This window comes from Rutilus rutilus (assembly GCF_951802725.1).
Source record: "Rutilus rutilus genome assembly, chromosome: 9".
Taxonomy (NCBI): Eukaryota; Metazoa; Chordata; class Actinopteri; order Cypriniformes; family Leuciscidae; genus Rutilus; species Rutilus rutilus.
Window position 1 is genome coordinate 12872116 of NC_140223.1, and position 21828 is coordinate 12893943.

Below are 21828 nucleotides of genomic sequence, written 5' to 3' on the forward strand. Positions count from 1 at the left end.
GAAGAGTTGTGTGTCATCAGCATAGCAGTGGTAGGAGAAACCATGTGCCTGTATGATGTGTCCCAGTGATGTAGTGTAGATGGAGAAGAGGAGGGGACCGAGAACTGAACCCTGGGGAACCCCTGTGGTCAGTTGATGTGCTCTGGATACCTCGCCTCTCCATGCGACTTTGAAGGACCTACCTGTGAGATAGGATTCAAACCAGTCGAGTGAAGTTCCTGTGATGCCCAGTGATGAGAGGCTGGACATAAGGATCTGATGGTTCACGGTGTCGAAGGCAGCAGACAGATCAAGGAGAATGAGGAGTGAAGATTTGGAAGCAGCTTTTGCAATCCGTAGGGCTTCTGTGACCGACAGTAATGCAGTCTCAGTTGAATGCCCTTTCTTGAAGCCAGATTGGTTGACATCCAGCTGGTTGTTTAGAGACAAGAAGGATGTTACTTGGTTGAAAACAGCTCTTTCAAGTGTTTTTGCAATGAATGGTAGGAGAGAGATGGGTCTGTAATTCTCTACAAAAGATGTGTTTAGCGTTGGTTTTTTAAGCAGTGGAGTGACCCGAGCCTGCTTGAATGCTGTAGGGAAGGTGCCAGTATGGAGGGATGAGTTGATGATGTGTGTGAGTGCTGGTAGAAGTGTGGGAGAGATGGCTTGTAGAAGGTGTGAGGGGATGGGGTCTAGAGGGCAGGTGGTAGGGTGACTGGAGAGGAGAAGTGTAGATACTTCTTCCTCTGTTAGCGGCGAAAAGGAGGACAGAGGGGTATTGGCTGTGGAAGGGGTCGGTCTGGGTTCCTGTGTGTGTGGAGCTGAGAATTGACTGCTGATAGTTGTTGTTTTGTTGGTGAAGAAGTTTGCAAAATCATCGGCAGTTAAGGTGGAGGAGGGTGGTGGTGGAGGTGGACAGAGGAGTGAGTTGAATGTCTTGAAGAGTAGTCGTGCGTTGGAGGAGCTGTTGATCTTGTTGTGGAAATAAGAAGATTTTGCAGCATGAACATCAGCAGAAAAGGACGAGAGGAGAGATTTATACATACTCAGGTCAGATGAGTCTTTTGATTTGCGCCATTTCCTCTCCGCTGCCCTGAGTTCGGTCCGGTGTTCACGAAGAACCTCAGATAGCCAGGGGTTAGAAGGAGTAGCGCGTGCTGGCCTGGAGGAGAGAGGGCAGATTTTGTCTAGAGTAGAGGTTAGTGTGGAGAATAGGGTATCCGTTGCAGTATTCACATCCAGAGATGAGAATTGTGAGGGTGGGGGAAGAGAAGAAGACACGGCAGAGGAGAGGTGGGAGGGGGAAAGTGAGCGTAGGTTTCGCCTGAGGGTGACTGGTGGTGGGGTTGGTGGCGCAGGGGTAGCGAGTTGTAGACTGAAGGTGATGAGGAAATGATCTGAAACATGGAGAGGCCTCACCAAAATGTTGTCTGTGATGCAGTTGCGTGTGTAGACCAGGTCCAGTTGGTTGCCTGATTTGTGAGTACCTGTGGTGATGTGTCGTTTGAGATCGAAGGAGGCTAGTAGAGAGGTGAAGTCTGTTGCATGTGGTTTTTCGAGATGAATGTTGAAGTCACCGAAGACTAGAAGTGGGGTGCCGTCCTCAGGGAAAGAGGACAGCAGCACATCCAGCTCCTCTACGAAGTTACCCAGCTGACCTGGGGGGCGATAAATTACTACAATATGGATCTTACTGGGAGTTGTAAGTGTGATAGCATGATATTCAAATGAATTGTTGTTGCATAGAGAAGAGAGCGCTGAGTATTTCCAATTGTTGGAAACGAGAAGCCCTGTCCCGCCACCCCTCCCAGACTGGCGAGGGGAGTGAGAAAAGGAGAAATTGCTAGAGAGAGCAGCGGGGGTTGCTGAGTCTTCAGGACGAATCCAGGTCTCAGTCAAGCCCAGGATACTGAGAGTAGAATGAGATGCAAAGGCTGGAATGAAGTCAGCTTTGTTGACTGCTGACTGACAATTCCATAGACCCACGGAAAGAGAGAGAGGAGTGTGTGAGGATGTTAGTGGAGGAGTGTGTGAGGAGAATAGTTATTAAGAATAACTATTTATATATATATATATATATATGTATATATGTATATATATATATATATATATATGTATATATATATATATATATATATATATATATATATATATATATATATATATAATATAATTTTATTTATTTATTTATATTTTTGCTAATTTATTATCAGTTGTATCTTTTATGTAAATTATTTAATGCTTTATTATAAATAGTATATTGAAACATGTAAACAATATTCAGGAAATGCATTTAGGAAAATATATAATATTTATGTTAATATTTATGTTACATGCAAATTTATATATATTTTTTTATTTATTAAATATTCCAGTTATGTAATCATTTATTAACAAGTAGAATGTTTAAGTATGTAAATAATATTCAGGGGATACAAATAGGAACATTTATATTATTGATGTTTAAAATTAATACGAATGATAAAACATTTGCAAAAAAAGTGTTTAACAATTTATTAAGAATTAGTATATTGAAATATTTAAATAATATTCATGGAATAAATTAAGGAAAATTTATAATATTTATTACTTTTATTTTATTTTTTTGCCAGCAAATATGCAAGTAATATTCAGGAACTGTATTTAAATTAAGGTGAGGTGTTTAGATCAGGTTGTTCTGAAGAGCTGCTACGAACCCTCTTACTCACATAATGTAAATTGAATATGCGCATATTGAAATTGCACAAATGAGTGCTACGGCTGAGGGAAAGATTTTCAGTGACTTCAATTTCAGGTCTAGCCTTTTTGTTCCTAGCATTGTTTTGTTTATTCTACATGGCTACGCATTGGAAAAAGTAGTTACTGGAAAACAGCTGAGCTGCTGTCCAGCAACTGAAAACTGAAGTTAAATTAGCCGTGTTGCTACTTTTAGTTGGTTAGGGACATTTTATCTGAAATGGCAAGGGAGGCAGTGAATCCTCAGAAAATTGAGATGAGAAAAAAAATCAATATTGCTCAAAATAAAATAAACAAGAACTTTATCGCCCTAATCTCTTTCATAATCTCACTGTAGAGTGCATTACCGTGGTATGATGGATTCATGTGCTGTAGAAATGGCGCCCAGGCTTCCAGATAAAAATGAAATCCGGCTTTTGGCTAGACCAGCAAGACCGACGAACGTGGATGTTTAGGTCGAAGCACTGAACAATTGAAGTACTACTTGAAGTACTGTGAGATAATTGTTTCTCCTTCTCTCGGATCTCTTGTTTTCCATTTATTTATTTATTTATTTATTCTTTCTCTTACATTCTCAGATCATTAAGGAATTCAAGGACGAAGATTGGAACATGGGAAACATTGTGTTCACGATGACCAACAGGCGATACGGCGAGAAATGCATCGCTTACGCCGAGAGCCACGACCAGGTACTTCCGCCCGGATACTTTCAGTTCTCCAGCGTTGGCTAAAGGAAATGTAATCAATGTGTCATTGGGAATGGAAATTGGTGTCAAAACAGGTTGTAGTCCTCTAGGGACTAGGGTGAAATGAGAAATTAACACATCCGTCCTGTTTGTACGCGTTCTAACGCCACGACTAGAAGCGATTGTTGTTGTTTTTCTCCTGCCTTCTTTTGTTCTCTTTGTTTTCCTCTGTGTTCTGTTTCCAAGGTCTGGGAATAACGATTTGTGCTACTCAATATGAGACACTTGAGTGAGTCTGAGTTGAAACGTGCTAAAACTAGTAAAACTTTACTTTGACACTTCTTCAATAGACCGACTGTTTAGCATTGCAATAAAGTTTCCATTGAATAGGCAGATGTGCAAAAGAATGTCTTAAAATATTACCAGATGTTGGGACCTTGGCCTAGCGGTTGTAACTTATTGAGCTGTGGTGCTTATGTATGTGATGGTGGTTCTAATACAAAACATTTCTTGATCTAGTTTGTCCCTTTTAACGGATCCATTTCGATTCTATCAAACATCACTATTGTGATAGCTCATACTTTGGTTAGTTCACCCAAAAATGAAAATTCTGTCATTTAATTACTCACCCTCATGTTGTTCCAAACCCATAAGACTTTTGTTCATCTTCGAAACACAAAAGATCTTTTTGATGAAATCTGAGAGCTTTCTGTCCCTCCATGGACAGCTACGCAACTACCATTTTGACGCTTTATAAAGTTCATAAAGAGATTTTAAAACTAATCCCTAAAAAATTGAGTGGTTTAATCCAAATCTTCTGAAGAGACTCGATCACTTTATGATGAACAGATTGAATTTAGTCTTTTATTCACATATAAACATTCATCAGTGAACATAAACAGAAGCTCAACCGAACCTGCTTGATGCACGAGAATGAACCTCATTAGTTCTTGCTGAAACTCAAACGTGCTGCGTTACACGAGAATGAACCTCATTGGTTCTTGCTGAAACTCAAACGTGCTGCGTTACACGAGAATGAACCTCATTGGTTCTTGCTGAAGCTCAAATGTGATGCGTAACACGAGAATGAACCTCATTGGTTCTTGCTGAAGCTCAAAAGTGCTGCGTAACACGAGATTGAACCTCATTGGTTCTTGCTGAAGCTCAAACGTGCTGCGTAACACGAGAATGAACCTCATTGGTTCTTGCAGAAGCTCAAACGTGCTGCGTTACACGAGATTGAACCTCATTGGTTCTTGCAGAAGCTCAAACGTGCTGCGTAACACGAGAATGAACCTCATTGGTTCTTGCAGAAGCTCAAATGTGCTGCGTAACACGAGAATGAACCTCATTGGTTCTTGCTGAAGCTCAAACGTGCTGCGTAACACGAGAATGAACCTCATTGGTTCTTGCAGAAGCTCAAATGTGATGCGTAACACGAGAATGAACCTCATTGGTTCTTGCTGAAGCTCAAATGTGATGCGTAACACGAGAATGAACCTCATTGGTTCTTGCTGAAGCTCAAACGTGCTGCGTAACACGAGATTGAACCTCATTGGTTCTTGCTGAAGCTCAAACGTGCTGCGTAACACGAGAATGAACCTCATTGGTTCTTGCTGAAGCTCAAACGTGCTGCGTAACACGAGAATAAACCTCATTGGTTCTTGCAGAAGCTCAAAAGTGCTGCGTAACACGAGATTGAACCTCATTGGTTCTTGCTGAAGCTCAAACGTGCTGCGTAACACGAGAATGAACCTCATTGGTTCTTGCAGAAGCTCAAAAGTGCTGCGTAACACGAGATTGAACCTCATTGGTTCTTGCTGAAGCTCAAACGTGCTGCGTAACACCATAATGAACCTCATTAGTTCTTGCTGAAACTCAAACGTGCTGCGTTACACGAGATTGACCCTCATTGGTTCTTGCTGAAGCTCAAATGTGATGCGTAACACGAGATTGAACCTCATTGGTTCTTGCTGAAGCTCAAACGTGCTGCGTAACACGAGAATGAACCTCATTGGTTCTTGCTGAAGCTCAAACGTGCTGCGTAACACCAGAATGAACCTCATTAGTTCTTGCTGAAACTCAAACGTGCTGCGTTACACCAGAATGAACCACATTGGTTCTTGCTGAAGCTCAAACGTGCTGCGTAACACGAGAATGAACCTCATTGGTTCTTGCTGAAGCTCAAACGTGCTGCGTAACACCAGAATGAACCTCATTAGTTCTTGCTGAAACTCAAACGTGCTGCGTTACACGAGATTGAACCTCATTGGTTCTTGCTGAAGCTCAAACGTGCTGCGTAACACGAGATTGAACCTCATTGGTTCTTGCTGAAGCTCAAACGTGCTGCGTAACACGAGAATGAACCTCATTGGTTTTTGCAGAAGCTCAAACGTGCTGCGTAACACAAGAATGAACCTCATTGGTTCTTGCTGAAACTCAAACGTGCTGCGTTACACGAGATTGAACCTCATTGGTTCTTGCTGAAGCTCAAACGTGCTGCGTAACACGAGAATGAACCTCATTGGTTTTTGCAGAAGCTCAAACGTGCTGCGTAACACAAGAATGAACCTCATTGGTTCTCGCACGTCAAGTGAACATGCTTGAGCTTTCGTTTACCACAACTGATGTGTGAATTGATGAATGTTTACATGTGAATTAAAAGCCTACATTCAATCTGTTCATCATATAAAGCTATCAAGTCTCTTCAGAATATTTGGACTAAACCACTCAATTTATATGGATACGGTTTATGATCTCTTTATGAACTTTATAAAGGGTCAACGCTTTGATTTCATTAAAAAGATCTTTATTTGTTTTTCGACGATGAACGAAAGTCTTACTGGTTTGGTACGACATGAGGCTGAGTAATTAATGACTGAATTTAAATTTTAGGGTGAACTGTGCTACTGTGCAGTTATACCATCGATCCTAATTATCGTCAATGCCAGTTTTGCATCATTACAATCAGACCAGTATACAGCCTTGCTATTTATGGTCCCACATGCTGTTTCTTAGTACAAGACCAATAGTTGCTGTTCCCCATTCCCCCATAACAAGAGCAACCAATCAAAAGCTATTCATCAACCTGCAAACAATTCACCTAATGTGGTGTTCGTGCTCATATTGTTGATCTGCCTGTTCTGTCAGGCCCTGGTGGGAGACAAAACGCTGGCCTTCTGGCTGATGGACAAGGATATGTACACCAACATGAGTGCTTTGATTCCAATGAATGCCGTTATTGATCGGGGGATCCAGCTCCACAAGATGATCCGACTGCTTACCCACGGCCTGGGAGGGGAGGGCTACCTGAACTTCATGGGTGAGTCCTTGCAGATGCATTCATTTTAAAAAAAACTAGTCCGTATTTGGATTTCGTGTGCAAGATGTTGGGGCATTATCTTTGCAACAATGTAACAACAACAAAAACCAGTGATTAAGAAAACCACCAGAAAATGTAGTAGTCAAGGTTTCTTGCACAAAAAACAGACATAATTTACTTACTTTAATCTACTTTCCCACTCTCTCTTTGATTACTAGAATTAAATGGCTGTGTTTTCATATCTTTTGTTTTCATTTCTTTTATATTCTGTGTTTTTGTAACATTTATTAGATATTTTATGATAAACTATTGTCTAACATAAAATTAACCTATGAAAAGTAGCTGTTTTTGAACAAATTGTGATTTTAGCCTGTCCCACGTAAGAGATCTTGACCTTCTTGAATGGTTAAAATGATACAGCATAATTTCACATGATCTATTATAATATTAGTTTATCAATAACTACAAACTATTATTTTATATATATATATATATTTTTTTTTTTGCACATTTGCATATATAGATGTACTATATTTTAATATTTAAGTCTAATTCTTATCTTTACAGCATTTTTATTTTGTTTGTGTGTGTGTTTTAACATACTTTGCACTTGTCTGGGCATTCAATGTGGACAGCAAAGAAAGAATTTCATTGTACAGGGAAATTTCTTTTCCTCACTGTGCATACTGTATGACAATAAACGCTTTGACTTGACTTGACTTATTTGAACCCAAATTTGCTAGTCCCTAGTTTTGGCAAAATATACAAACCTGTTAATGCTTTTTTTTTTTTTTTACCTTTTTTCCCACATGTCTTCAATTCTAAAACCTGCATGATGTTTACATAGTACATTTGTATGTGTTTTCGTTGATGTTAACCATTGGTTTGACACGTCATCAGTGGATAATTACAGCTGTTTGTAATATTTACGAAGTAGTCATTATTGACCGTCAGCATGGTCGATAGTCAGCGCAAACAGTGTACTAGCCCCACCTGCTGACCAGGTATTGACGCTGTACTACCCATATTACTGTATGAATCTCCAATAAACCGGTTCAGATTAAAAGAGACAGACTTTTTCCCCAGCCAAGGCTATATTCATATAACACACACACACACAACCCAAATCCCACAGATTACCTCGTGTTTGTGAGCATATGGGCAGATTCATCCATGATGCACACTGGAGGTCTGTTATTGTTTACTGCTGTTCTTTTTTTGCCAATACCACAGCAGTAATGACAGCTACAGATGTGGACTGCCTGATGTGGACACTTTTTCTACTCTCTACTTGTAGTATATCTGTTAAAAGCTTTTGTCTACTGAGTGAAAATCCTCTCCTAATGGTGTTGTGCCCCAGCTGAATATATATTTTTCAGTCGGTTGAGCCTCTATCAGCCAAAAGGGCTAGAAGGATGTGAAATGTAGAGACATCAGGTGTGTTTGCTTGTAAGAAAGCATACTTGGTTCAGCTCTTTAGATTGTGAAGTGCAGACATCATACTAAGAGCCTTTTTTCTTTTGTCAAAAACAAAAATATATTATATTATATATATATATATATTGTGCATATATTTATGAATATCTTTCCTGAGGTAAAAGTTATATATATATATATACAGTACCAGTCAAAAGTTTGGAAACACTACTATTTTTAATGCTTTTGAAAGAAGTCTCTTATGCTCATCAAGCCTGCAGTTAAAAAAAAAAAAAAAAAAAAAAACAGTAATATTATGAAATATTATTACATTTTAAAATAATGGTTCTCTTTTTTAATATACTTTAAAATGTAATTTATTTTTGTGATGCAAAGCTGAATTTTCATCAGCAAGTACTCCAGTCTTTGGTGTCTTATGATCCTTCAGAAATCCTTCTAATATGCTGATTTATGATCAATGTTGGAAACAGTTGTGATGCTTAATATTTTTTTATAACCTGAGATACTTTTTTCAGGATTATTTGATGAATAAAAAGTTAAAAAGAACTGTATTTATTTAGAATAGAAATCTTTTGTAACAATATACACTACCGTTCAAAAGTTTGGGAACAATAACTTTTTTTTTTTTTTTTTAAGAAATTAGTACTTTAATTCAACAAGAATGTGTTAAATTGATAAAAGGTGATGGTAACGATTTATATTGTTAGAAATGTTTTTATTTTGAATAAATGCTGTTTTTATGAATAAATGCTGTTAACGTTTTACTCATCAATGAATCCTGAAAAAAGTATTCAAAAAAAATATATTAAACAGCACAACTGTTTCCATCATTGATAATAACTGAGTATCAAATTATCATATTAGAATGATTTCTGAAGGATCATAAGACACCAAAGACTGGAGTACTTGCTGATGAAAATTCAGCTTTGCATCACAAAAATAAATTACATTTTAAAGTATATTAAAAAAGAGAACCATTATTTTAAATTGTAATAATATTTCATAATATTACTGTTTTTTTTTTTGTTTTTGTTTTTTTTTAACTGCAGGCTTGATGAGCATAAGAGACTTCTTGCAAAAGCATTAAAAATAGTAGTGTTTCCAAACTTTTGACTGGTACTGTACATATATACATATATAATTTTATATATATATATATTTTTTGTAGTAAAGTCCAGGATGTGAAACAGTGAGATGTAAAAGTGAATGCCCTCTAAAGAGGACAGAATTTGCTGGGTCTCAGGATCATTAAAATGTATCTAGACTTGAATTATTCCTCCCAATTAAACTTTTAGTACAACAGGGATTAAGTACTACGCATTATCCATTATCTCCGCAAGTTTAGACATGCTTATTCCTGAAATAAATGACATAAAATGTCCCACAAAATAATTAAAAGCTTCAAATTAATCATCAAATGGGAAATTTAGGTTTTTGCCTCATTAATTGCTTAGTTGATAAAAAAAACCTTAAAGTTGACTTCACCTTGTCTTTATAAAATGAAGGTAACCAATAAGCCAAAGCGAGCGAGAAGACAAAAAATGGTAAACAAGGGACGATGTGTCATGTCAATGGATCAATGGCTGTGAAGTCATTTAGCCAGTGCAAAGCAAAAACAAATAGTTTGAGCAAGCAAATCAATTTGAGCTACCCTCAACTCTGCGAAGCCCATCTATTTACTCTCTAGTGGCAGAGGATGCTTGCAAAGTAAAAGGCCACAAAGAAATGACGGCCATGTTTGCAATGCAGAAAGAAGATGAGCGCTGTGAGGCAGAGGCTCGACATTATAACACACTCGCGAGACGGCAATGAAACGGCTCAGTGGTTTCATCATTAAATCAGCAGGTGGAGAGTGAGATGAATGTACGCTTGACTTTCAGAGATGGAGAAAAACTTCTGGATCACCTTCAGAAGCACAGATTGATGTCTGACTGTGTTCACACTGTGCTTTTGATCAGTCAAAACTGCTGAAGAATTTAGTGAAATTTACATTAAGATAAAACGGCATGCCAAAAATTTACTAATTAACTCTTTCCCCGCCAGCGTATATATATAAAAAAAAAGTTGCCTGCCACCGCCAGCATTTTTGATCATTTTCACAAAAGTTTCGTGGCCCCCAGAATATTTTGTTGTATGAATATCTGAACATGCAATATGTCAAAAGAAAGAACAGAGCCTGTGCTTTTAAACAAAAAGCTTGTTTTATTCTAGCTTAATGCATTCTTTTTTTGAGGAGAAAATAGCATTTTTGTCAAAGACTACATCTGATCAAAGTAGATCGAGTCCTTCAACACCCCTAATGCTTGCACAGTCCTATACCTCGTTCTGCGTTGACATTTCATTCAGTAACATAAGGCAGTTTTGCTAATTTATATGCTTTTTAATGTTAATGATCGTGTTATTTTATGCTTGCATATGTTGTTTTTTTCTGTTTCTTTGATCAGGAGATTCAGCAGTCTTTCAGAAGATGCCTAATAGCGCCCCCTACCGTATAACAGTGAAAACACAGAAAGCGTACATTTCCGTCAATGGTGAAATGCTGTCAGAAAATGCTGTCAATGGCGGGGTGAGAGTTGATAAACATTGAGTGAAAATATTGAGATCATAGAAATTTAAAGGGTTAGTTCACCCAAAAATGAAAATTCGGTCATTATTTACTCACCCCCATGTCATTCCAAACCCATACGACATTTGTTCATGTTCGGAACACAAATCTCAAAAATCTTTTTAATGAAATCTGAGAGTTTTCTGTCCCTCCATTGACAGGCTACGCAACTACCACTTTCAAGCCCCAGAAAGATAGTCAAGACATCATTGAAGTAATCCATGTGACTCCAGTGGTTTAACGTCAGTTTTAAGCAACGCCAGTGCTTTGTTTTGCAAAATATGAATCTCTCTTTTTTTTGCTGCTTTCTGGGGCTTGAAAGTGGTAGTTGGTAGTTGGTAAGTGGTGTCCAATTCAAGTTGGTAAGTGGATTCATTGTGTTGACCAACTGAAAGCTGCTTGGTTTCAAAGTGGCTTCTATGTGAGCCGTGCTTTGCACATCACTTTACTATTGAAAATAGACAATTCAAGTATCACAAAAAAGTTCTCAAATTTGTGTAACCCAGTACAATGGTAATAGATCTAAGTTTAAGTCTAAGATCTAAGTCCCCTGTTTCTCCAAGACAGATTTGAAACAGAGGAGAAAACATAAAGACAATGTGTTTAAACCTGAAATACTGAGCGAGAGAGATAAAGGAATGAGCGTAATTGACTGTGAGCTTACGGTAGTCATGAAGTCCAAAGTCATTTCCTAAACAAATAACTGTTTGCCTGTTTTGATATTTGTCATGATAAAGGCCCCAGTAACTGTATTTCCATTATAGATTAATTTAACGTTAAGAGTCGACTTGCTTTCAGCTCTAAATGTGTGTTGTGTTTGTGTAAGATGGAAGGGGAGGATAAACTACTAAACTAATTGGTCTCTGAAAGCAGGGTTGCATGTGATTCAGCTATAGGTCATCAGGATTAATCCTGAATCACATTTTAAAAGGATCATCTCATCGAGCTCAGTGTTTGCGTATGCTAATGCCTGCGTGGTTTTCCAGACAACCTTGTTTCAAGGGCAGATCTCGAATAGTGCTTTAAATTGAAAGACCAGCATGCCTGAAGGACTCTCGTCTGTTTTGAATTTAAAAGGAAGTTGTCTCCTTTTCATAATAAGTTGTCAGGTTCACTACAATATTTTTCTGTACTTAAATCCTACCACATCTAAATCTGAATATAAAGAGCTTAGTCATGCACCGAAATCTGAAATATTTGGCAGAAAATGCATTTTCAGTTTCGGACTGAATTTTTTTTGGAGGGCCCGCAATCATTGACCAGAACGGTGGTGTTTTATTAGCGCTTCTCCAAAGGCACGTCTGACTGTCAACATGGCTATAAATTGACATTTGGGCCAATCCGAGACAGTAAATTTGGTCCGTCACACTTTTAAAAGCATTTTAGCTTTTATAGCTCTTAATGTGTCGTGACAAATCACTCTCAGTTCAAGCGGCAAGTGAACTAGCCGTTTCCATCCAATGTTTTTTTAATGCGATATCCCAAAAGTTGCATAAAAATAGGTTGATGGAAACATAGCTAATGTTTGTTTTATGCACCGAATGTGGATAAGCTAACACCAGGGGCCTGTACCATGAAGCTGGTTTAAGTGGCTAGCCAGCTATGTTTCAGTTTAGTTTCCGCCAACCCTGGGTTTTAGGTACTATGAAAGTAGCTTGGCTTTAATCGGTGTTCGTTGCCATGGTATCTTACGCTGCACGGCTAACCTGCTCCGGGGCAGGTTATGTTCTGGATTCGAGATCTCAGACTGAAGTTTGACCAATCAGCTGAGAGCAAAGAAACATATAGGTGACGTAACTTATTCCAAGTGTCGCAATGACTTCACCCTTTCTTCCAAATCAAGTAAAAATCAAATAAAAAAAGAGTTTTTAGCATGGCAAAATCCCCTTTTTGTTATTTGTTATTTGTATGAAAGATACAGATTTTCCGCGGAAGGAATGTCTTATCTTTGCGAACTTCTTTCGCCGCACATAAAGAATTTAACACGTCGAATTCATGCACTTACTGTACCGCAAATATTGCGTTGCATTTTTTTGCAAGTGGTACATACTTGCACGGTGGCTGACGCACAGAAGCTAGGGGAAAACACGGTTTGTCAAACCATTCGCAAGGTCGCTCTGCAGGAGTACATGAATAGTTTCTTTAATAGTGTTCCCCGGACATTTATCGGCCATGTCCATAAAAGAGGGCTTTTATAAAATTGCTGGTTTAAGATATATTGATAGGGTGACATCACATGAACACTTAAAAAAAAAAGAAGCAAATTTCACAAATGTACTATACAATACATGTTAAGAATTATTTTAAATGTTTATTATTATTATTCTGTTAATCTTATGATAGGATTCCCTAGAGTCATTGCAACATGTATGCAGTCTATTGCTCAAATCTCCACTGCTCCAGAACATGAGGCAGATTACAGTATGTTAATAGGAAGTCCTATCACAGCCTTAATGTTCAGGTAGAGATGATGTGAATATGTGAGATGATTATTTTCTGTGAGATGAATCTTTACATTAATAGTAACATTAACAGATATAACAATGATCTATAAACATTTCATCTGCAGACGACTTGTGGTCATGAACGTATGATCACAAGTTTGTATGTCAAATGGCCTGGCTCCAGTGCTTGACTCACGAATATTTCCGTGAGTCTTTGTTGTTTCAGCGCTTTGAGGAAAGCAAGTTAAATTTGGTACAGTACAAAACACTGTTAATTTGAACTGAGATAGAAAAACCTACACAATAACCCCCTATCATGACCCTCAGACAGGGCCACAGCACCGCTTCAATGTGGCCCTCAGTAAAACCAGAGTGAAGATAGAGATGACCTTTGGCCTCCTAAAGGCACATTTCAATTGTGTTCGGCGCTTCAGAGTCACCAGAGCGGACCACCCAGCTGGTGCAGATGTAGATGCAATCACCATACAATATTACACTTAAAAAAGCACATTGAAACTGCAGATAGGTCTCAGACTGTTTTATTGGTTTTGTGGGATGGGAGGGAGAAAGAGAGCAAGACAAAGTTGCATTAATAAATATTCATACTAAAGTGTTACTTGGTTAAATAAGTTCACATACTGAGGTCAGTTTAATCCAGCTGTTTGATCTCCAAATTTTTTTTTTTTTTTTTTTTGCCTCCTCAGCTCACAGTCCAGCTCCTTTAGTGTGCAGTCTAGTTCAAGTCTTCTTTAGTGTGCAGTCTAGTTCAAGACTCCTTTTGTGAACAGTCTAGTTCAAGTCTTCTTTAGTGTGCAGTCTAGTTCAAGACTCCTTTAGTGTGCAGTCTAGTTCAAGTCTTCTTTAGTGTGCAGTCTAGTTCAAGACTCCTTTTGTGAACAGTCTAGTTCAAGTCTCCTTTAGTGTGCAGTCTAGTTCAAGTCTCATTTAGTGTGCAGTCTAGTTCAAGACTCCTTTAGTGTGCAGTCTAGTTCAAGTCTCCTTTAGTGTGCAGTCTAGTTCAAGTCTCATTTAGTGTGCAGTCTAGTTCAAGACTCCTTTAGTGTGCAGTCTAGTTCAAGACTCCTTTTGTGAACAGTCTAGTTCAAGTCTTCTTTAGTGTGCAGTCTAGTTCAAGTCTCATTTAGTGTGCAGTCTAGTTCAAGTCTCATTTAGTGTGCAGTCTAGTTCAAGACTCCTTTTGTGAACAGTCTAGTTCAAGTCTCCGTTAGTGTGCAGTCTAGTTCAAGTCTCCTTTTGTGAACAGTCTACAGGTGCTGGTCATAAAATTAGAATATCATCAAAAAGTTGATTTATTTCAGTAATTCCGTTAAAAAAGTGAAACTTGTATATTATATAGACTCATTACATGCAAAGTGAGATATCTCAAGCCTTTATTTGTTATAATTTTGATGATTATGGCTTACAGCTTGTGAAAACCACAAAATCAAAATCTCAGAAAATTAGAATATTACATGAAATCACACAGTAATTACACAGTAATCCCATGGTCATTGAACCAGGTTTTGGTTATTTTGGCAGTGTGGGCCGGTGCAAATCCTGCTGGAAAATGAAGTCAGCATCTCCATAAAGCTTGTCTGCTGAAGGAAGCATGAAGTGCTCTGGAAATGTCCTGGTAGACGGCTGCGTTGAGTGGACAGCACAGTGGACCAACACCAGCCGATGACATGGCTCCCCAAACCAACACAGACTGTGGAAACTTCACACTGGACTTCAAGCATCTTGGATTGTGTGCCTCTCCATTCTTCCTCCAGACTCTGGGACCTTGGTTTCCAAATGAGATGCAAAATTTGCTCTCATCAGAAAAGAGGACTTTGGTCCACTGTGCTTTATTAAATCCAGAGTCAACGCAGGCGTCGACCAAGACATTTTTAGAGCACTTCATGCTTCCTTCATTTTCCAGCAGGATTTGCACCTGCCCACACTGCCAAAATAACCAAAACCTGGTTCAATGACCATGGGATTACTGTGTAATTACTGTGTGATTTCATGTAATATTCTAATTTTCTGAGATTTTGATTTTGTGGTTTTCATAAACTGTAAGCCATAATCATCAAAATTATAACAAATAAAGGCTTGAGATATCTCACTTTGCATGTAATGAGTCTATATAATATACAAGTTTCACTTTTTTAACGGAATTACTGAAATAAATCAACTTTTTGATGATATTCTAATTTTATGACCAGCACCTGTAGTTCAAGTCTCCGTTAGTGTGCAGTCTAGTTCAAGTCTCCGTTAGTGTGCAGTCTAGTTCAAGTCTCCGTTAGTGTGCAGTCTAGTTCAAGACTCCTTTTGTGAACAGTCTAGTTCAAGTCTCCGTTAGTGTGCAGTCTAGTTCAAGTCTCCGTTAGTGTGCAGTCTAGTTCAAGACTCCTTTTGTGAACAGTCTAGTTCAAGTCTCCATTAGTGTGCAGTCTAGTTCAAGTCTCCGTTAGTGTGCAGTCTAGTTCAAGACTCCTTTAGTGTGCAGTCTAGTTCAAGTCTTCTTTAGTGTGCAGTCTAGTTCAAGACTCCTTTTGTGAACAGTCTAGTTCAAGTCTTCTTTAGTGTGCAGTCTAGTTCAAGTCTCATTTAGTGTGCAGTCTAGTTCAAGTCTCATTTAGTGTGCAGTCTAGTTCAAGACTCCTTTTGTGAACAGTCTAGCTCAAGTCTCCGTTAGTGTGCAGTCTAGTTCAAGACTCCTTTAGTGTGCAGTCTAGTTCAAGTCTCATTTAGTGTGCAGTCTAGTTCAAGTCTCATTTAGTGTGCAGTCTAGTTCAAGACTCCTTTTGTGAACAGTCTAGTTCAAGTCTCCTTTAGTGTGCAGTCTAGTTCAAGTCTCCTTTAGTGTGCAGTCTAGTTCAAGACTCCTTTAGTGTGCAGTCTAGTTCAAGACTCCTTTAGTGTGCAGTCTAGTTCAAGACTCCTTTTGTGAACAGTCTAGTTCAAGTCTCCTTTAGTGTGCAGTCTAGTTCAAGTCTCCTTTAGTGTGCAGTCTAGTTCAAGACTCCTTTAGTGTGCAGTCTAGTTCAAGACTCCTTTAGTGTGCAGTCTAGTTCAAGACTCCTTGAGTGTGCAGTCTAGTTCAAGACTCCTTTAGTGTGCAGTCTAGTTCAAGACTCCTTTAGTGTGCAGTCTAGTTCAAGTCTCCTTTAGTGTGCAGTCTAGTTCAAGTCTCCTTTAGTGTGAATGTGTAAATCCTTACACATTTCTTCTGAAGCCTGGGGTATTGAGGTAGAGGCCTCAGTTTCTGGGGCAGGTTGTGAAAAATCCTACAATAAAAGAGATGTGTAAGGGCAAGTCCCTTTATGCCACACATTCAAATGTTTGCCATAATAAAAGGCCCAGTGCATTCACATCAGCAACTGTCTGAGAACACACAGACAGAGTGTCTTCATCATTTCCTCCACCCTAATAAATAAAAATAGGCCAAAGTAAAGCATAACTGTTGTAAAGCAGGTTATGTTTGGTGTTCTGTCTGCTGCATACTGACCTCTGTGTGGGAGACCGTGTGTGTGTGCTGGCTTCAACAGGGACACTGTATTTCCCTCTACTGCAGAACATACAGTCAGTCATATTTAAAACTTAAAAGTAGTAATGTATTGCACACGTACCCACCCAGTGTTACTTGCTTAGAGGAGCCAGCACCAGGGTCAGATTGTACAGCACCTGTAATCACATCTATAATCGGCCGTCCCTTATTGCCTACTCAGAGCCAACTCCTCTGCCAGTGTATTCTGGTTTTCTGAATTTAACTCTTTATTTCTGTTTGCTGCAAACAAGTGTTTGTGATAAAATGTTCACAAAAATAATAAAAGGTTGTGGTAAATACTCACCAATTTGAATTATATTTTTATATTTTGTCTTTATCTGCTGCCAAGAACATTTGGAGTTGGGGTTGCATCTAAAAATCAATGAATACTAATCTTTCTTAGTACATGCACATTTTATATATATTATAAAAATAGGCTATAGGCTATATTACATGTATAGGCTACACATACATATATACATAATTTTACATAAATATAGAACGTATTTGTTTAACTTACACATTAACAATCAGCAATCTTTCTCCAACAGTCTTCTCTTGCTTTGGCAGCAGAGACCGAATTGTTTCGAGCTTGAAATACATATTTAAATTCATCGTAATTATGAATGATTATCTCTTGCTCCTCCGCGGAAAAATATATCGCTCTCGCTTCCCGCAATTGGTTGTTCAGTGTCGACGTCACTCTTTTATGTGCACGCGCGCGTGGAGTAATCATAGCTTGAGGATCAAAGCCTGAGTTGACAGAGAAAGTTGATGAGCTGCATCATGGTACCAATAAAGCCTGATTGCATCGGTTTGGTTTTGTCAACTCAAAACTAATCCTGTAACCCCGAGTTTGTTCAGCTACCTTCATGGTACAGGCCCCAGGTAAACGTCTGCTGTGTGTGTGCGAGGCTGGGTCAACGACATCAATTTCTCAATTTTAATCAATGTTTATTTTGACGAACGGCAATCTTTTGGTTTATGCTGTTTAACAAAACTTCACCAAACATAATTTGTGGCGTGTCTACCATTCAGTACATCGCCATAAGCTTTAGTGCTGGTTTCTTCTGAGATGAATCATGTCTCAAATCTGTCCCAGCAAGCAATAGCCGTCATTTCACAGTTTAGATTAACTATAGACCCGATATAGTCCGGCTATAAGTAACTTCTAGACAAAATAACCTTGAATTTGGTAATGTCGTTTTTGCCAAAACAACTTGCGAGATGTATGATATTCCATCATGTAAGCAAAGCCAACTGAGATTACAAGGTGTTTGGTTTCATTTCTTTGGCGTGTTCTATGCGTAGCCTATGCGTTGATGACTAGTCTATTCTTGGGATATGGTTATTTATTAAATTTGATTTATTTCTATTAAATTTTAACTGACAGGCCAAATTTTGCCTTGTTTTAGCCTAGACGTCTGGGCTGTGTTTGGACGGCTATTAGACGTCTTTTAAACGCAAAATTGCTTGCTGGGGTGTTTACTTTTACCTCAGGAAAGATATTCAATGACCATAATAAATATATGATAAATATACAGTGAGGAAAATAAGTATTTGAACACCCTGCTATTTTGCAAGTTCTCCCACTTAGAAATCATGGAGGGGTCTGAAATTGTCATCGTAGGTGCATGTCCACTGTGAGAGACATAATCTAAAAAAAAAAATCCAGAAATCACAATGTATGATTTTTTAACTATTTATTTGTATGATACAGCTGCAAATAAGTATTTGAACACCTGAGAAAATCAATGTTAATATTTGGTACAGTAGCCTTTGTTTGCAATTACAGAGGTCAAACGTTTCCTGTAGTTTTTTACCAGGTTTGCACACACTGCAGGAGGGATTTTGGCCCACTCCTCCACACAGATCTTCTCTAGATCAGTCAGGTTTCTGGGCTGTCGCTGAGAAACACGGAGTTTGAGCTCCCTCCAAAGATTCTCTATTGGGTTTAGGTCTGGAGACTGGCTAGGCCACTCCAGAACCTTGATATGCTTCTTACAGAGCCACTCCTTGATTATCCTGGCTGTGTGCTTCGGGTCATTGTCATGTTGGAAGACCCAGCCTCGACCCATCTTCAATGCTCTAACTGAGGGAAGGAGGTTGTTCCCCAAAATCTCGCAATACATGGCCCCGGTCATCCTCTCCTTAATACAGTGCAGTCGCCCTGTCCCATGTGCAGAAAAACACTCCCAAAGCATGATGCTACCACCCCCATGCTTCACAGTAGGGATGGTGTTCTTGGGATGGTACTCATCATTCTTCTTCCTCCAAACACGTTTAGTGGAATTATGACCAAAAAGTTCTATTTTGGTCTCATCTGACCACATGACTTTCTCCCATGACTCCTCTGGATCATCCAAATGGTCACTGGCAAACTTAAAACGGGCCTTGACATGTGCTGGTTTAAGCAGGGGAACCTTCCGTGCCATGCATGATTTCAAACCATGACGTCTTAGTGTATTACCAACAGTAACCTTGGAAACGGTGGTCCCAGCTCTTTTCAGGTCATTGACCAGCTCCTCCCGTGTAGTTCTGGGCTGATTTCTCACCTTTCTTAGGATCATTGAGACCCCACGGGGTGAGAACTTGCATGGAGCCCCAGTCCGAGGGAGATTGACAGTCATGTTTAGCTTCTTCCATTTTCTAATGATTGCTCCAACAGTGGACCTTTTTTCACCAAGCTGCTTGGCAATTTCCCCGTAGCCCTTTCCAGCCTTGTGGAGGTGTACAATTTTGTCTCCAGTGTCTTTGGACAGCTCTTTGGTCTTGGCCATGTTAGTAGTTGGATTCTTACTGATTGTATGGGGTGGACAGGTGTCTTTATGCAGCTAACGACCTCAAACAGGTGCATCTAATTTAGGATAATAAATGGAGTGGAGTTGGACATTTTAAAGGCAGACTAACAGGTCTTTGAGGGTCAGAATTCTAGCTGATAGACAGGAGTTCAAATACTTATTTGCAGCTGTATCATACAAATAAATAGTTAAAAAATCATATATTGTGATTTCTGGATTTTATTTTTTAGATTATGTCTCTCACAGTGGACATGCACCTACGATGACAATTTCAGACCCCTCCATGATTTCCAAGTGGGAGAACTTGCAAAATGGCAGGGTGTTCAAATACTTATTTTCCTCACTGTATATATATATACACTCACCTAAAGGATTATTAGGAACACCTGTTCAATTTCTCATTAATGCAATTATCTAATCAACCAATCACATGGCAGTTGCTTCAATGCATTTAGGGGTGTGGTCCTGGTAAAGACAATCTCCTGAACTCCAAACTGAATGTCAGAATGGGAAAGAAAGGTGATTTAAGCTAATTTGAGCGTGGCATGGTTGTTGGTGCCAGACGGGCCGGTCTGAGTATTTCACAATCTGCTCAGTTACTGGGATTTTCACGCACAACCATTTCTAGGGTTTACAAAGAATGTTGTGAAAAGGGAAAAACATCCAGTATGCGGCAGTCCTGTGGGCGAAAATGCCTTGTTGATGCTAGAGGTCAGAGGAGAATGGGCCGACTGATTAGATTCAAGCTGATAGAAGAGCAACTTTGACTGAAATAACCACTCGTTACAACCGAGGTATGCAGCAAAGCATTTGTGAAGCCACAACATGCACAACCTTGAGGCGGATGGGCTACAACAGCAGAAGACCCCACCGGGTACCACTCATCTCCACTACAAATAGGAAAAAGAGGCTACGATTTGCACGAGCTCACCAAAATTGGACAGTTGAAGACTGGAAAAATGTTGCCTGGTCTGATGAGTCTCGATTTCTGTTGAGACATTCAGATGGTAGAGTCAGAATTTGGCGTAAACAGAATGAGAACATGGATCCATCATGCCTTGTTACCACTGTGCAGGCTGGTGCTGGTGGTGGTGGTGTAATGGTGTGGGAGATGTTTTCTTGGCACACTTTAGGCCCCTTAGTGCCAACTGGGCATCGTTTAAATGCCACGGCCTACCTGAGCATTTTTTCTGACCATGTCCATCCCTTTATGACCACCATGTACCCATCCTCTGATGGCTACTTCCAGAAGGATAATGCACCATGTCACAAAGCTCGAATCATTTCAAATTGGTTTCTTGAACATGACAATGAGTTCACTGTACTAAAATGGCCCCCACAGTCACCAGATCTCAACCCAATAGAGCATCTTTGGGATGTGGTGGAACGGGAGCTTCGTGCCCTGGATGTGCATCCCACAAATCTCCATCAACTGCAAGATGCTATCCTATCAATATGGGCCAACATTTCTAAAGAATGCTTTCAGCACCTTGTTGAATCAATGCCACGTAGAATTAAGGCAGTTCTAAAGGTGAAAGGGGGTCAAACACAGTATTAGTATGGTGTTCCTAATAATCCTTTAGGTGAGTGTGTATATATATAATATAATTATTATTATTTTTTTATTTTATTTATTTTTTACCTAACCTATTAGCAATGTCTTCCTTAATTAATGTGTGTTTGGATAAATTTGTTATAAAAACAACTTAGTATTACAACGTATATCATTAAAAAGTTTATATAAAAACAACTTTATGTGCAATTTAAAAGTTTGCATATACATTTGTAGTACATACATTTGATTTAATGATTAATTGATTATTACATAAAAATTGTCGGTTGCGGTTTTTGGCTAAAAGAAAACTATGATTTTGGTTTCCGTGCAGGTAAAAAAAAATCATTTTGCTGCATCACTAACCTTTTTTTTAATACTGTGCTTAAATCCGACCTCAACTAAACCTGAATATGAAGAGCTCAGTATAGTTTAATATAGTGTATAGATGAATCGGTACTGGGAAATGTTGCAAGCTAGATTTGAACTTGTGATGCTGAATTTAGTATAGTTATGTAAGCACACTTCACCGTCTGTTTCTATTAAATCAGCTCTGAATTGAGCAGCTGTGTAACTTTGACCATGGGGTGTTTTTTTCGTTTTTTTGCCCCAGCTCTGTATCCAACTTTTAATCAAACGCTGACTTTGAAGCACTTCACCATGACGAAGCAAACACTAAGCTTTGACTACACCTTCTGCTTCATTTCTAACTGTATTACACACTCTTTTCC

At 38.9% G+C, this 21828-nt stretch overlaps 1 protein-coding gene across 2 annotated transcripts in view; it reads left to right on the forward strand.

Moving 5' to 3' along the window:
* gbe1b (glucan (1,4-alpha-), branching enzyme 1b) overlaps window positions 1–21828 on the forward strand; it is a 155251-nt gene that overhangs the window by 79831 nt on the left and 53592 nt on the right. For both annotated transcript variants that reach the window (XR_014628575.1, XM_084418074.1), the window contains exons 11-12: window positions 3297–3407; window positions 6555–6726. Coding sequence is in view for 1 of the 2 variants with exons in the window: in XM_084418074.1 (XP_084274200.1) it covers window positions 3297–3407; window positions 6555–6726 (283 nt within the window). In the remaining variant the exon portion in view is untranslated. The remainder of the gene's footprint in view (window positions 1–3296; window positions 3408–6554; window positions 6727–21828) is intronic.